Source organism: Cottoperca gobio, chromosome 21, assembly GCF_900634415.1.
Source record: "Cottoperca gobio chromosome 21, fCotGob3.1, whole genome shotgun sequence".
Lineage (NCBI taxonomy): Eukaryota > Metazoa > Chordata > Actinopteri > Perciformes > Bovichtidae > Cottoperca > Cottoperca gobio.
Genome location: NC_041375.1, coordinates 1,961,142 through 1,977,968, shown reverse-complemented (window position 1 = coordinate 1,977,968; position 16,827 = coordinate 1,961,142). Strand labels below are relative to the sequence as shown.

General features: G+C 41.4%; 1 protein-coding gene across 1 annotated transcript; it reads left to right on the top strand.

Annotated features, from left to right (window-relative positions):
• Nucleotides 1–365: 365 nt before the first annotated feature.
• On the top strand, nt 366–10,123 carry marco (macrophage receptor with collagenous structure). The gene is made up of 11 exons (XM_029459884.1): nt 366–522; nt 2,980–3,078; nt 3,283–3,446; nt 4,335–4,452; nt 4,671–4,742; nt 6,017–6,106; nt 6,960–7,037; nt 7,520–7,546; nt 8,399–8,449; nt 8,764–8,928; nt 9,694–10,123. The coding sequence occupies exons 1-11, from the start codon at nt 414–416 to the stop codon at nt 9,822–9,824; spliced, it is 1,104 nt and encodes a 367-aa protein (XP_029315744.1). The 5' UTR covers nt 366–413; the 3' UTR covers nt 9,825–10,123.
• The last annotated feature ends 6,704 nt before the right edge of the window (nt 10,124–16,827 follow it).

Genomic DNA, 16,827 nt, shown 5'->3' with positions numbered 1-16,827 from the left:
ATAAGACTCAGTGACTCAGTTTACTTGTTCTCCATATGTTGTGGATTATTATGTTTTCCTGTCGAGTTGCTTCAGACCAACTATGGTGAAGCAATAACAACAATTCAATAATTTTTTCAGTGATAAAACACTGAACTTTATTTCTGTTACTGTTTTGCAAGAGCTTCTTACATCTGTGATGAGGGTAACAACTTCCTCATTCTACTAAGCAGCTTTACTAAATGGGTGTTTTGCTGCAAGATTTTGGCCACCTCAGCTGCAAATCAGATGTAGTTCCTTCTTCTACTTCAATCTGTGCCCATGTGAAGATCATACAGAAGTTCTGTTGCAATCTGTGTTTCCCGACATCATGCACTGTGTGTTATAAGAGTCCCCGAAGTAGGAAGTGAAGGTGATACTGGACTCTAGAGAGCATGGAGACATCAGTGGACCGGACAAGGGATGGAGTCTCATACACACAGAGTAACCCTCTGTTTGAGATGTCACACAGCGGGACTGACCTCTACAGTTTCCAGCCTGAGGGTGAGTATTAAGGCAGAAAAAACCTTTCAAAGCAAATAAACTGCGTTTCCAGGTAACACTGGTTGTCAACCTGCGAGACTTAAGGCAGAGCTAAACACCCGGTAGGATTTATAAATAGGCAGAAAGAAAGTCTCCCTCTTCACTCTCTTTGCCTCCTCTGTCAACGGGGCTCTTTTGCCGGGTAGAGTTTCCACAGTTAACGTTACTCTAGTTGTTCCGCTACTGTAGCTGTGTTGTTGAGATGCCTCGAAGCAAAATGCTCCCTGGTAGACAGTGATGCAGTGTATAGGCTATGCCTAGGGCTTTTATTGTGAAAGGGAAATTCCAACCTTGAGGCTGACAGGATTGCAGAGAGAAAGCAAGTCTTGTAGGGAAGTCCTTATATTATGCAATCACATTTAGTTTATAATGCTAAAGAAAACATTGTATCTATTGCAGTTTCCATTTAGTATTTCCACATTTGACCTCTCAATGTTGCCACCTGAAATGAAATTCAAGTCCAACCTACTGAACAGCAACTGGGGCTGTGATTGGCAGGAGACTGGACAATCAAAGTTTCTCCGACTGCTCTCTGATATTTTGTGATGAGTTATGAACTGTGTATATTTGTGTTTATAAAACTTCAGTGTATTGTTGTTATGTAATCAATGTAGGTGTTTAAAACAGTGAAGCTTCCAAAACTCAAGAATACTGAAGTACTGTAGGACTATGTTTTGGTGTTGGCATAATCTATAAGTCACAAAGACCATTTGTGTAGATACTTTACTGCATGAACATCAAAAAATGTGCATGTGCCGTATACATGTATGTTATATTTTGTATCACTGTGTGTTGCGTATAATATTTATCGCAATAATTTATCTCTTTATTTCTTTGTGTCAATTCTTTATTACCGCCAAACAAATGAAAGCGATCTAATCTATATACTAATAGATAATATTATTATAAGTTTCACCTGTGCTATTACTGTTTTAACAAGTCAACATGTCTGCAGTATAAGCTCTGTTCCACCCAGACTTATCTGTAAAATGTGCCATCCAGTTTGGCACTGCCGTGATTTTACTTTGCTATTTCATTTTGTGGCTGAATCTCCAGCTTGCTGCAAACCTCCTCAATTGTTCACAAGCGCTTTGCAAGTGTTTGTCAGTGATCACTCTGTCTGGCTGTCCGTACCGCACAAACTGTGCTTGGCAGTGCATTATGAACGTGTCAGCTGATAGAAAATTGTCACAACAAAATTCCAGCCACAACCAGAGCTGTCACACAAGCACTGCTGCTGCACCATCACATACTAATCACAACAATAACCACTGGGCCTTGCTGCAGCTTCCAGTGAGGGACTGAGGGACTGGATGGAGACAATTAGAGCGAGAGACAGAGACACACACCACAGCACATATGTTGTTGTATGCAGTTTCCTTTGTATGCTTGTATTTACTGTGTCATAATTTAATAACACTGCGAAAGGATCACATTCAGCCCTTCAGGCAATTTCAGCTATCGACTTTGCAGACCTCAAATAGCATTAGCCTATCCTCCTCCATTAAACCACTCCCTGTAAGATAACTAAGACTAAAGCTTTCAACACTTACAAGTTAAGAACATATGTTTTTCATTTAATCACGACTCAGTAAATGCATGTTATAACCAGGATATGCACGTAACAATGTGTATCGTTTTGCACTTTGTTTTTTGATTGATTTGTCTTTATTTAGGCATATTCATTCTTCCATAGATTTCTGGTGAAATGTTAATAAAGTAAACATGTCATGTCACTTGCATCACCTTTCCTTAACCACTTAGCTTAACCATTACAAACCCTTATCAGTGATATTTCATTGCAACAGCAGATATTGTAGAAATTCTTTCAGTATGAACACTTTGCAACATGGTAGATAAGAAAATCTCCTGATTGTGTTAATAGAACATGTGATTCACGTAATTTGACAAAATATATGTGCTGTTGTACATGAGTTGTATACAAACATGATTCAGCTGTTGCAGCTGCTTAAAACTGGAAACATCTACACCAGTTGCTTTTCTAAGATGAAATGCATTCTGATATAAAATGAAACAGAAAAGCATCACTGACCACTTTATTGTATGTTACATATTCCTCATTCCTCATGTAGGCCCTACTCACATCCACACACACACACACACACACCTCTGAAACCTTCGGAGGGGACAGAAGTTTACCTCTCAGTCATAACCAGTTTGCTCTCACGTCAGTCTCTTGAGAGGTCAGTCTCAGAGGTTGTTACTGTGATTGACAGTTGACGTTTTCTACTGTTTGTCCAAATGTTTCATGCTTATTGCTTGAAAAGTTGATAAAAGCATTAGTATCAGCTGGATGAAGCAGGCTACCTTTTGTCTCCTGAAATGACTTTACCAAGATGTAACTTTGCTGCAGGAGATTGATCACATCCTGGTTCCCTTTTTTTATATTTCTTTCAGATCTGAAGCCAGCGAGGCCGAGAAGACAGTGGTGTTTTAATGTCATCATTGTGTACCTCATCTTGCAGACCGCTCTTAATGCCTTTCTCATTTATAAAGGTACATATGCAAACACATAGTATTATTCATTATCACATATTTCATTTTAAATGTGATATATTGTAGAGAATCTAGAATATTTCTATACTAATTTGTATTATGGACTTTTTTCTACAAACAGGACATCAAACTACTGTCATTATGTAGAGTAAATGTGAAGTGATTGACGTTATTGATGTTTGTTCTTTTTCCTCTCTGTCCCAGTGTTCACTTTGCAGTCTTCCCTGTCCAACCCCAGGTTGGAGAAGCTCAAGTCTAACATCCCTCTGGGTGGAGGAGAGGGTGATGTCAACATCCAGACCCTCCTCTATAACAACAGTCAAGAAACCAAGACCCTGAGGGGCTACCTATGGGCCCTGAAGAGCCAGGTCCTCCTTCAGTTTATATGTAACATTTTACTCAACATAGCTTCTGCAAAGGCCTGTATAGAATGAATAATTCAACATTTAGGAAACATGCATTTTTAGTTTTTACTGAGAGTGAGATGAGAATAACTCTCTGTGTGTTAGATTAGCTTGGAGCTCAATAATTATCATGCTGTATTTTCTTTATTTAATCTGTACACAAAAAGAAATGTGTTTTATAAGGAGTTTATGGGCTGGAACTATTTTTTGAGCAGTAACAGCTGAGTGCAGTGAGGTTTTCAGGTTTGGTATCATCCTGCCTGTACAGCAGGCCTACAAAGACCAAAACATGTGCTAACTGACTGTCCAGCCAGCGGGGGCCGCACAGAAGTAAACTTCCTGCAACTGGGCACCGGGCATGACGCAGACCTTTGTGCCCGAGTTAAAAATGTCCCAATGTAAACTGTTTTAACTCCCACGTTTTAACTTTGCCAAGTCTTGGAAATGAGTTAACAGACCGACCGACACATTTGTCTTGAGGGTCTAACACACTGTCTTGCTCTTGAAAAGCTTACATTGATGATTGAGGGAGCTTTGAGAAGTAAGGCCGAGAAATCTGCAGAAACCTGTTTGCCTTGAAAAATGTGCCGATATCATCATTAATGTACATTCTCTTTATTAATTTGCTTTAATACATATTTTGTTGTATTGCCCTGTCAAATGAAATATATTATTAGATGGTGCCTTGATGTGAATGTTATTTGTTTGTTTTTGTATTTGTAGAGTTATGTTGAGAATTCAGTAAATACATTTGATTTCTTTTTAAAAGCAGAAGTTGTCAGAGGGGGACAGTCTCACAGTGTGGTCATGATTGACAGTGTTACTTCTTTCTATTGGTTGCAATGACAACAGGTGAGCAGCCTGTGTGGAGAGGCAGGGCAGCTGGACCGGCTGCGGTCTGACCTGAACCTGCTCAACACCAGCACCCACAACCTGGACCACAAACTGACAAACATCAGCCTCAAACAGGGTAGGATGTGTGTGTGTGTGTGTGTGTGTGTGTGTGTGTGTGTGTGTGTGTTTATTTTATACTTCAATCACTTATAACTGTTACCTTGTTAGAGATGTATTTTAGGTTTAAGGCTGACTGTTAGGGTTGAACTGCAAAGCGTAAAACTCTAACAACCTGAACATCATTTTGACGGCAGTTTACTAACCCGAGCAATTCTTTTGCACGTGTGTCCTCAGGATCTCCTAGTACTCCGAGTGGAGATAGGCAGCAAGGACCTAAAGGCGAGCCAGGAGATAGGGGCCTCAAAGGTGAGTCAACCTTAAACAATTAAAAAATAACGTTACAAGCTGAAGTTAAAACCTTGAGATTGCTTTTAGCTATGAAAGGCGCTTTACAAATAACATTTATTATTATTATTACTAAAATTAGTATGAGAACTGTGTTCTTGTTTAACAAACAAAGATGCTGTAACCACTGGAAGAATAGACGTACCTCCATTAATCTCAGAAGCATGTCAACAATAAACAAATGTTATGATCTGATATCAGTGTGGTTCAGAAACAGAATTTGTCAGTCGTGACATGGTCCGAAATGGTCCTGTTGGACAACCAGACAATCATTTACATCTCATGGATTGTATATATAGTATTTTTACTATGTTGTTTATCCTTTACACACGACATCTATTACAGTCTGTCTGTCCTGGGAGAGGGATCCCTCCTCAGTCTCTCCCTGAGGTCTCTTCCATTTTTCCCCCTTTAATTGTGGGGTTTCTTTTAGGAAGTTTTTCCTTGTGTGGTGCGAGGGTCTAAGGACAGAGGGTCTAAGGACAGAGGGTCTAAGGACAGAGGGTCTAAGGACAGAGGGTCTAAGGACAGAGGGTGTCGTAACCTGTACAGTTTGTAAAGCACACTGAGACAAATGTGTCATTTGCGATATTGGGCTGTATAAATAAATTTGAATAGATTTTTGATAATTTAACTCTGTAACCCTGTTAAAGCGTCGCTCCAACCTCTGAGCTAAAACAAAATAAAAAACACACCAAAGTTTCTCAGTGTGAAAAGTTAATTTCATTACAACTATGCAGAGTTGCATATGTGTTCAGCAGGAGGCGTTAGCTTTCAGCTGCAGGTCTGGGAATGATCCCAGCGTTGATGACCTGTCATCTGTTGTCAGGCGGCTGATGAAACCCGGCTGATGGATGGGCTGCAGCCATTATTTCACAAACCCTCGCAACTTAGCCAGTGCACTGACATTTCCTGTATGAAATCTTCATCAGAGCTGGACTTTTACTCAAGTCGACAAATGACACAGAATCTGAGGCAGATGTTTTCCAATAGGTCCACCAGTGTAAAATCTGTCCAACACTTCTCTATCATTGATAACTAGTTCAGCTGGACTTCCAAGGACTTGTGATTGAAATCTATTGGTCACATGCACCCTGTGTGTAGTCTAAGCACAACTGTGGACTTGGCTAGTGGTTGTACTGTTTTAGTGCATGATTCAGCACGCTTCAGTGATAGTGTTGTGCAGCAAAAGAGTCAGTCCATCAGTAAATCACATACTTTATGCTTCTTTCCAGGTGACAGTGGTGTTGCTGGCCCTCCAGGACCAAAGGGTGAAATGGGACTCAAAGGCCAACCTGGAGAGCAAGGAGTTGCTGGTGAAGTTGGTGGGTTTTATTATAATTATTTGTGAAATAAAATATATGTTGTTATTGGTAAAGCTGTACTAGATATGTTTTTTCTGGAAGTTACATTACAGGTCATTTAGCAAACACTCTTATACAGAGTGACTCACATTGAACTAAGTACAGGGACAGTCTCTTGGAGCAGCTCAGGGTTAAGCACCTTGCTCAGGGGTACAATGGTGGCAGGCCTGGTATTGAACTCCCAACCTTCTAATGTTTGGAAGGCGTACCTCTAGACCACTAGGCCATCACCACTGTTACCTCCCCACTCTGGCCCACCTGGACCTTTGTGGGGAACTGTGTCAGATAATAAATTTTGTCAGTAGTAGTTAGTTCTCATGTCTGTTTCCCGCTTACACCCGTATTTAACGTTTAAACGCTGCCGGATGTGGGTAATTCCCTCAGGCACAGTCTGTAGAAATGCCGACTTACGGAAAGTGTGCTTAAAGGGTTCAAAATGTCTGCGAGTGTGTGACTGCACTCCTTGAGATTGTACCTTTGACTCACAGTAATACTAAATGGCTTTACTGAAAATCATTTCCTGAATGGAAAAATATATCAGCAGATTGCAATTATGAAATAGTTTAGTTTCTCTTCCTCCTACAACTTCTGGTCATCGTCTGTAATATTGCTGACACATCTCTGTTTCACATGATGAAGGATACAGTTTGCACAGCTTGCATTTATGAAATATTTGTGCTAATTGAGCAACAAAAAAAAACATCCACGACTGTTCATAATCATCACTCTGATGTGTGTGTGTGTGTGTGTGTGTGTGTGTGTGTGTGTGTGTGTGTGTGTGTGTGTGTGCATGTGTGTGTGTATTTGAATGCAGGTCCACCTGGACCCCCAGGAGCCCCAGGGAATCAAGGTCTAGGTGCAAGGGGAGAGAAAGGAGAACCCGGGGCACAAGGTAAGGGTCTGGATATTGGTTAAAGAGTGTTATCTTCAGAATATAGAATATGTGCCAGTATAGGGCGCAGTATTTCACCTGTACTACTGGCTCCATACAATCTCAATTCATCTTGAACCATCAGTTATTAAAAACAATTGTAGTATATTAACCTGTTTGTATTTTAGCTGTAGTAGTTTGTCATATTTTTTGTATTCTAAGTGTTACAGTATTCCAATGCATTCTTTTTAGTGTGTATTGTATTCTACAGCTTTATATATCTCTCGTCTAGTGTTGATATATATACTGTGTACGTTTACTCCTGTCTCCCTGTCTTCCTGTCTGTCTGTCTGTCTATATGTTATGTGTTCACAGTGTGTATGTTGCTTGGTAAACTAAACTTATTGAATCCACTCATGTATATTTATTGGATGTACAGCAGTTAGAAACTCACATCAGTGAGCAAATGTCTTTCATAAGATCTCATTGTTTCCTGTCATCAGGACTTCCTGGTTTCAATGGAACTGAAGGTAAGAGTGTATTAAAGTAAGATGTACTGTGCAAAGCTTCTGAAGTAACAAAACATCAAATAATTTTTTTTTTTAAACTTCATTTTAACTTTTCTCATGAAGATACATACACCAGGGGCCAGATGTATAACTGGTATGTGAGAGGCGTAGGCTTCACACACTTTCAGAGAAATTATGAAGGACGAGATTCAATTTAAGGTGGTGGATGTAACTTTAAAGTAAAACATTGTTTTTAGGTTGTTTGCCAATTTCACCGATCCTGTTATTTTACAGGCTTCGCAGCATTGTGTAACATGTCAATCAAAAGCATATTTATAGAATAGAATACCTTTAATATCATATTCAACCAAATTCAACCAAATCATAAATTTAATTTAAGAATATTTATTTCAACTGTGATGCCACATATATTACTTAAGTTGTACTTCTTCATTTCTGTTCTTTTCACTCACCGGTCTAATGAAAGTCTCACAATTGATACGGTTGTTTAATATTAATAGTATTTCCACATCTTTTCATGTTACCTGTGGGAATGTGGCTTATTCATGTGCGCCCAGTTACGCCTGATTCATAAAACAGAATCAGGCGTACCTGCGGCTTTATAAATCTGACCAGAATGCGTGTTAGTCGTGAATCTACAGAGTTTTGTGCATCTGGCCCTTACGTCTGTGTGTAGAGTATAGTGTGTAGTTATTGTCACTTTGGACAAAAGCCTCAGCTAAATGTAATGTAATGTGTAGGCAGACAGGAAGAGGGAGCTGCTGAGCTCCACAAAGTTGATAAATGATAATATCAGTTCATGTAAATTGTCAGTTTTGTTGGAAGATGTATTTGACTATTTTTCCTCCACAGGTGTTCCCGGACCACCAGGTGTCAAAGGAGACAAAGGAACCGCAACGGAATGTAAGTCTGCATGTGACCTGAGAGCAGCAGAGACGACAGAAGTAGAGAACAATAGAGATTTTCAAAACAAACTACAACTACTACAACTAACACTAACTGCTAAAATGTCATTTTCTAACACACTGTCAAAACAGCAGGATGTTCATGAACTTAAAAAATGATTGGTACTTTGTTTCTGTCTGATCACTTTTAATCCAATCGAGTTTAATATCAACCATAGCCAAGAGCTTGGATATCTACACAAGACTATCTAAACAATCCCAAAGTCTGAGCCACCAGGAACTTTAAACAGCTGCAACTCTGTGCCATCACAGTGAATGTGCGTCTTGTCCCGGGGAAATCCCGAGGCAGAGTGGAGGTGAAGTACAATGGGGTGTGGGGCACCGTGTGTGACGACAACTTTAGCACCATAGATGGCAAGGTGATCTGTAAGATGCTGGGCTTCCGAACCGCCATTACCACCTTCACTGCCAGCCCTGGTAAGAAGTCTGCTGCCACCATCACACCATGCTCCCTATAATGTCCTCTCGCTTCACAAAAATGGTTCTTTTATTTCCCCCAGCAGTTGTTCTCTACAGCAGCACACTGTGATGCTGATCCGCACACTACTTCCTCTCTTTTGTTGTGCTTCTGAATGAAACTACTAAGAAGCTAAGAAAGCAGCCTTGTTGAGTGTTTGATAGCACTTTTGGTTTATTACAACTTGGATCTTATTTGTGTAGGTTTGGCCATTGTTTCTCTCAGTTATGATAACATTGTAATCACCAAAGTAATATCTGGTACCTGGGGACACGGCGATGATCTCTGACAGAGCCTAATGTGATGAAACTGGTTGTAAACACTCCAACAATTCATCCAGTGTATTTGGATATCACAAATATTACATTTGCCTTAATTTTAGTACTAAACAAACCACTGAACTATAAATAGATCCAATTTCAGACTTCAGTCTGATAGAGATGTTTACACACTAATGCTTCAATAATTATAATCTTAAACTCATTCTAGAATAATAACTTTTACTTTTGATACTTGAAGTAAATCTTGAATGCAGGATTCTTCCTTCGGACCAGATTACATTTATGTTGTGTTACTACTTTTACTTAAGTACACGATGCAGCTGACGGCACAGGAAGATGTAGAGCAACCTCTGTCACTGCACTTGTGAATAATTCAGAACTGCAACATGTGAAAAAGCAGCTGAGTAATGCATGTCCTATTCTCACACTGCTGTCCTTCTGCAGGGTCTGGTACGATCTGGCTGGATGAGCTGAAATGTTTAGGAACGGAGTCTGACATCTTTGATTGCAAACACAGAGGAGTTGGTATTAACAACTGCCAACACAGCGAGGACGCCGGACTGCAGTGTGTCTAGACTCACACTGAAGACCAACATGAGAAATGTCTTTCAACTGTTCCACACAGTTTAATAAACATGCAGTGACAAAGTGACAGGCATTACACACACACACACACACATACACACACACACACACACACACACACACAAATATACGCACATGCATGATATGAGCAGTGAACAGTGCTGCTTATAATGATGTTCACGGCTGGATCACATATTAAGAATTGCTTTCAGTTCCAGTTGTTACTTAACACATTATGGTCTGTAAAGAAAGACATCATGCCAATAAAACTGTACTGCAAAAAATTTTACTAGGCATCATTTCTCCACTTTGTACTTTGTAGTTGATTCATAATATTTAATGCAAAATGCCTACAAAATGAAGCTGAGCTGCCATCAATCCCTGTCGTCCACTCGGCCTCTCTCGCCTTCAGCGACATGCTTGCCATCACCTTCCATCCATCGCACATCACCACAGATGACTTTGCAGATGTCAGCAAAGATGAAGAGGTCACATTCAAGGACAGAAGTCGTGCTGAGGAATGGTTTCTGACACAGCTGGCTCGGCCACGTTTCCCAGATGCCTCAGGGAGCATACTGTAGATAGACATGTTGAGTTCACATCAAATGGCATCACAGCTGAAAGTATTACTATTTGTATTATTATTATTATTATTATTATTATTATTATTATTATTATTATTATTATTATTATTATTATTATTATTATTATTATTATTATTATTATTATTATTATTATATTTTAGTCCCTACATTGCCATGTTTTTGGGTTGTCCATACATCCCATTCCCGTAAACCCAATATCTCAGGGACGCCTTGAGGGAATTTCTTCAAATTTGGCACAAACATCCACTTGAACTCAAGGATGTTCTGATTAGAATTGTGTGGTCAAACGTCAAAAAATTCATTTTTGGTCAAAAATTAATAATTCATTACTAATTATGACAATATCACACAAATGTCTAATAGAATAACATGATGAAGTGATGATATTTTGGACAGACTTGAATGTCAGCTGCAACTTCACTGGTTGGCGGAATCTAGTATTAATCTTGGTTTAATATTATTGATATTCAAATCTTTAAGAGACATCGATGAAGACATTTGTACTGATATTTCTGGCAAAATCTGGTGAAGACTTCCCTCCTGGTGGAATTTCAGAACACTTCTAGTCCTGCTCAAATGTGAGGGGCATTATTTAAGACAGGAAGTCATGTAATTACTGTATGACCACCCAAGCTGCTGTAGGAGAAAAGGTTATACCTAATAGTTTTTAGTTTTATTTTATTTCTGATGTTGATCCGTCACTCATTTAGTCAAGTCACATCTTGATTAAGTGCCTGCGTTTCTATATGATAATGAGCTCTGTGTTGAGAAAGACTATTTAAATTGAACACCATATACACGGTCTTCAGATCACTCAAGGCACTTTTACACTTCTTGCCAACATTTACTCATTATCAGTCACACACTCATACAGTACAATGATGGCAGGGCGGAAGAGAAACAGGATGGGGAGGAGAGTAGCCTTATTGGTGCTAGCTGGGTTAGCTTAGCTCCCCTCTCGGCTCTCCTCCCCATCCTGCGTCCGGTTGGAGGAAAATAAGAGCCAGGCTGACCAGCAACAGGACTGTGTGGCTCCATCGGGCGTCCAGCAACAGGACTGTGTGGCTCCATCGGGCGTCCAGCAACAGGACTGTGTGGCTCCATCGGGCGTCCAGCAACAGGACTGTGTGGCTCCATCGGGCGTCCAGCAACAGGACTGTGTGGCTCCACCGGGCGTCCAGCAACAGGACTGTGTGGCTCCACCGGGCGTCCAGCAACAGGACTGTGTGGCTCCACCGGGCGTCCAGCAACAGGACTGTGTGGCTCCACCGGGCGTCCAGCAACAGGACTGTGTGGCTCCACCGGGCGTCCAGCAACAGGACAGTGTGGCTCCACCGGGCGTCCAGCAACAGGACTGTGTGGCTCCACCGGGCGTCCAGCAACAGGACTGTGTGGCTCCACCGGGCGTCCAGCAACAGGACTGTGTGGCTCCACCGGGCGTCCAGCAACAGGACTGTGTGGCTCCACTGGGCGTCCAGCAACAGGACTGTGTGGCTAACTTTGAATATCTTATCTCATAATTATGACTTTTTTGTCTCATAATTATGACTTTCCATTGAGATTTTTTATTTTTTTTTACTGGCGGAAATGAAATAGGCTTCCATACTTTTCACATCATCGTTGTATAATTGTTTTTTTTTTTTTATCTAAAACCCTCCTGGTCAGTGAGGCCAGACTCCTCTCTGGCTCATCTGGCCGAGGTATTAAAAACTGTCAAATCTGGAAAATAATCCTCAAAACTTTACTTTGTTTTACTGTCTCCAGTGATGCTGCTGCCTCTTCCTCCTCCATCTCCACTTCCTCTACCTGCTCACTCCATGTAACCCTTTCTTTTTCTGCCATGTTTACCTGCACCTCTCCTGTCACCTCTACCGGCTCTCCTCCCAAACCACCTGACTCTCGTTCCTGCACCTCACTGATCTTCTCGGTTTCATCAATCTTTTCCTCATGCCTTTCATCTGTCTCTTTTTTCCCTAACCTCCCTTTCTCCTACCTCACCTAAAATCTCTTCCTCACTTTTCAGCACATTGATTTCACCCGCACCATTTACATTAACACCACATATCCCGTGCACTAAGTTGGGCACAGCAGTCGGCGCCCCTCCAGGACCAGACGGAGCTTGATCCCCGCGCCTCGGACAAGCTCTTGCGGTGTGTCCCTCCTCCCCACAACCAATTTCATACACATTTCATAACCGATGATGTGGCAAAAATCACGTAGTCTTAATCATCTACTTTAATATGGAAGCGGAGGTTGAGCTCCACATCCCGGTTATTAAGAATCATATACAGCTGTATACGGTGAGACATTACATGTTTAAGTAACTGAGACTTACATACAGACAGTATCTTTTTCACCGGAGAAACAACTTCCCCGTGTTTGGACAGCTCTCTGCTGAGAAACTCATCAGTTATAAACGGAGGGACATTAGAAATAACAACTTTGGTTGCGGGTTGAGTGAGTGGCAGTACCTGGACTACTGTAACGCTCTCCTCAAGTGCGAAAATATAATCACATCACACCCATTCTCCACTCCCTTCACTGACTTCCTATCTCCCTACTCAGCCATAAGTGCATACATGGAAATGCTCCTCCGTACCTCAAGGAACTCCTCCCTCAACAAACCTCCACTTTGAAAGGCGCTTTACAAATAAAATGTATTATTATTTATTATTATTACCTGCACAAACATCTCGTTCACCACGATACCCGTCTTGATGACGCGGAGCACCTTCTCCAGCTGGTCCAGGAAAATGACGACGGCATTACATGTCATTTAGCAGACGCTCTTATCCAGAGCGCTTACAGGGAACTAGCTACAGGGACAACTTTGCCAGTTGTTTTCTTGTTTCTGCCACTTCGGATTTAGTCCTTTATACAAACTAACGTAACGTTACACTGACCGTACAGCCCCGGTTAACATTAGTGTCACTATAAGCACACAGATGGGTAACGTAAACTATAGGCCAACACCAGGTGTGAAGAATATAAGACTATAAACAGTGGTATTTTGACCACTAGGCCATCACCCCCTAGATAAAAGTACCAAGGGTTATTATGTGTCAGACAGACAATGCCACCAACTTTATATTAACATACTGTTGCCCCATAATATCAGGGAATGCCTGGTTAATAATAGCTCTTTGTGAATAGGGATAGTTTTATTGTTACGGTACCTTGCATGCTCATGTATTACCTCTTTATTACACATTTACAGTGGTGTCTGCTCTAATGAGCTGGCTCAATCAGCTTTATTGTGGAAATGTGACTTTCTTTATATACTTTCTATCCAAGTCCATCTGCAATTCCATCTGGTTATCAAAAGAAGAAATCTTAAAATAAAAAATTAAATACTGGTTTTAATCACCAGCAGTTGAGCTGACTGATGAGCAAGTACAAATTGAAATGCAGAGTGAGACATTTAATTTCAGGACAAGGCTGCTGTAAATGGATTGCCACCATGAGAAAGCGAGGCGTCATTACAGAACAACTGAAACGCTCACTTCACGGCCAGGCGAGGAAGTACTTGATTCATAGCCTCTCTGCCTGCTTTTCCCTTCGGGGGATGTCAGCCTGAGTCCCATTGCCATCATATCTCCTTATGCCTCCCTTTCTTCCCTATGTTTTTCTATCCTTATGCAGAGGGACAGACAGAAAATGGGAGCAGGCGAGGCGTATTAAAACTACAAAGTGATGATTATAATTCAGCAGCCCTGTCCCTCTGTTCCTCCCGGGGCCTTGTTCTGGTTGAAAGCTGGAAATAAACATTAGGGGGGTCTCACTCCGTTGTTCATTAGCCAGACCAACCCCACGTCACCTAGGACTGCTCCCTGTACCCCAGACCACTGCCTGTAATTGAGGGCTAACGTGGATAAATAAATGATAGGAGTGAGGAAGGGGGTCGGGAAGAGAAGGAGTGGGTGACAGAATGGGTAATGGGTAATGAGAGTGCCCTCGCTGTCCTCTTCACCTGTGTGAACCACCTCAGTACTGCTTTAGACTCTCTGAGCAGCCTAGACGTTCATCAGCCATTACTGCACATTACTGCGACCTCTGAGTTACCACAGACACTGAGAGACACTGAGAGACGCTCTCTCTCTCTCTCTCTCTCTCTCTCTCTCTCTCTCTCTCTTTCTTTCTCTGTAACTGGCTCAGTCTTCATTCAGTTTTAAGTTGAACTGTATATGATTGACAGGAAGCTGAAATCCATTTTTTGTCTTGAAATTCATTGTCTTCTTTTGCCCGTCATGAACTTGCAAAGTTTCACAGCATAAGAAGAGAGAGCACGCAATGACGTGAATATGTGTGCCTGAACAGGATCAGCATATACATGTACTGTTCAGGCCCAGCACACTACAAAACACATCATTTCAGTAAGATGGCTAAGCTAGCTAACTTTCCAAGCACTCTCCATGTTATATGGCAGGCGTTTTCAAAGACTGAGATCTATGCCATAGATGTGCAGTAATCACTGGATTATATTATCAAGGAGCCTACACGTGTACACCAACACCTGACATCTGTCAGACGTGACTGAGGAGGTAGTTTTCAAGAGTTAACTTTTCTTCACACATTTTTTAATGTTTCTGTACATATTTCTGGTTGTTCTTCTTGATACACCGGTTTACTGAAGGAAAGCTGTCTATGCTGCAGCTGTAAATAACCTTTGGTGACAGCTCTTGGCTGTTTATTCAGTATTGTGCTTTTTTACTTGCTAACAAGGTACATTGTTCTCTTGTTGTTGTGTGAAGCAGCCTTATCATCAGTTTGGCACTTTGTTACCTCAGTTTGTTCTCGTTTCTAGAGTAGCTGATCTCTGGGCTTCTTTCGTGCCCGTTGGATTATGTGTTGCGCATAAGTAGTTTCACAAAGCAGTGTTTGTAAAAAAAACATTCACTGTTAAGTTCTTTCTAACCTCTGTATTTAAACTCTTTCCACTCTGATTTTCTTCATGCTGAAGGCTAGCTTGAAAACATCTGCTTTCATTTTCATCTCTATTGAAAAGCATATCACTCAATGACTTGACAGCATTTACATATGTACATACATAGTTGTTTGGATAAGATGAGCATTTTTCTTACCTTTCCATACACTAGGCTGACAAGCCGAGGTTTGAGGTAACTGCTCAGCAGTGAGTCCGTGACAAAGCGGTGTCCATGGAAGTGAGGCCAGCTGGATGATCCTGCCGCACCACAGCGCCATCCAAATGACAAATCATCGATCATCCTCCATCTCCAGCTGAGGGTCTGCTCGTGGAAGACAGGGTCAGGCACAAAGACGAGCTTAGCCAAGACCCATCAAGAACTGACAGAACCCACAATGCTGTGAATGTCAAAGGACTGCCGTGTGTAGTATCAAGGGTAACCATAGTCCTTTTTGGTTACCCTTTTCCTTTTTAAAATGAACACCGATTGGGTTTCTCTCCCCAAGAAGACGTCCACTCCTGATCATGATTTCTTCTGGAACTAAACAAGCGTTAGATACTGGTGATATATATTTGGAAATGAAAGACATGCATCGGCTTCTTTGATGCTCAAATCTCTTTAAAGGGCCTACAAAATGATATTTTGTCAGTGTTATTGGGCTTGGTATATGATAGTAGGTTGCATATCTATTGTGAAATGTGCCATATATATATTTTTAATATTGATGACGCTAACAACAATCGATCGCTGCGCCGAGAGCATCCACTTCGGCAATGTTCGGGCGATGACGTCACAAGTAGAATACAGCCGCCGCAAGTAGAATACAGCCTGCCGCCAGTGTTCGTCTGCGTTGAAGCGTCCAGCAAAGACTGCTGTCAATTATTACGAGAAAGAACGGACAACAATCGATCGTCAAGGATAATTGTGAAGCGATGTGTTGTATGGGGATGTGGGGCCGTCTCCAAATCTAGCTTTCTGTGGCCAAAAGAGGATAAAATGTCGCGTCTATGGACAAGACAAGTGCATCGTATGAAACAGACGATTTGTGGGCAGCACTTTGAGAGATCGTGTTTCGAACAAACTATGCTCGCCAAGGAAATGAGATTCAAAAAGAATTTAAAACTGAACGCAGATGCTGTGCCTACAATACTGCCGAGACGCCAGCCAGCACAAGCCAGCACGCCGACTCAAACACGTCCGCCAGTGCAGAGTCCTCCACCAAAGAGACGACGTTTCGCCAAAAGGGAGAGAGCAAAGGTAAGCCGTGCTACTTGTTTACTGTATTTATTGTTTCAAGCATAAAGCCATCATCGCTCTAGGCCTACTGTAAACTGTAATGTAAATGTTTCCTAAATGTCCCTCGGGATGAATAATTTGTGATATTGGGCTATATCAATAAATTTGATTTGATTTGACACACATACACATTCCTGACTGAGTTACAGACAGAGAGAGACTTACAT

Coding starts and splice junctions, on each gene's coding strand:
- marco (XM_029459884.1), top strand. CDS start 414: ATGGAGACATCAGTGGACCGGACAAGGGATGGAGTCTCATACACACAG. Junction 6,107..6,959: donor AGGAGTTGCTGGTGAAGTTG/GTGGGTTTTATT, acceptor ATTTGAATGCAG/GTCCACCTGGACCCCCAGGA. Junction 7,038..7,519: donor AGGAGAACCCGGGGCACAAG/GTAAGGGTCTGG, acceptor TCCTGTCATCAG/GACTTCCTGGTTTCAATGGA.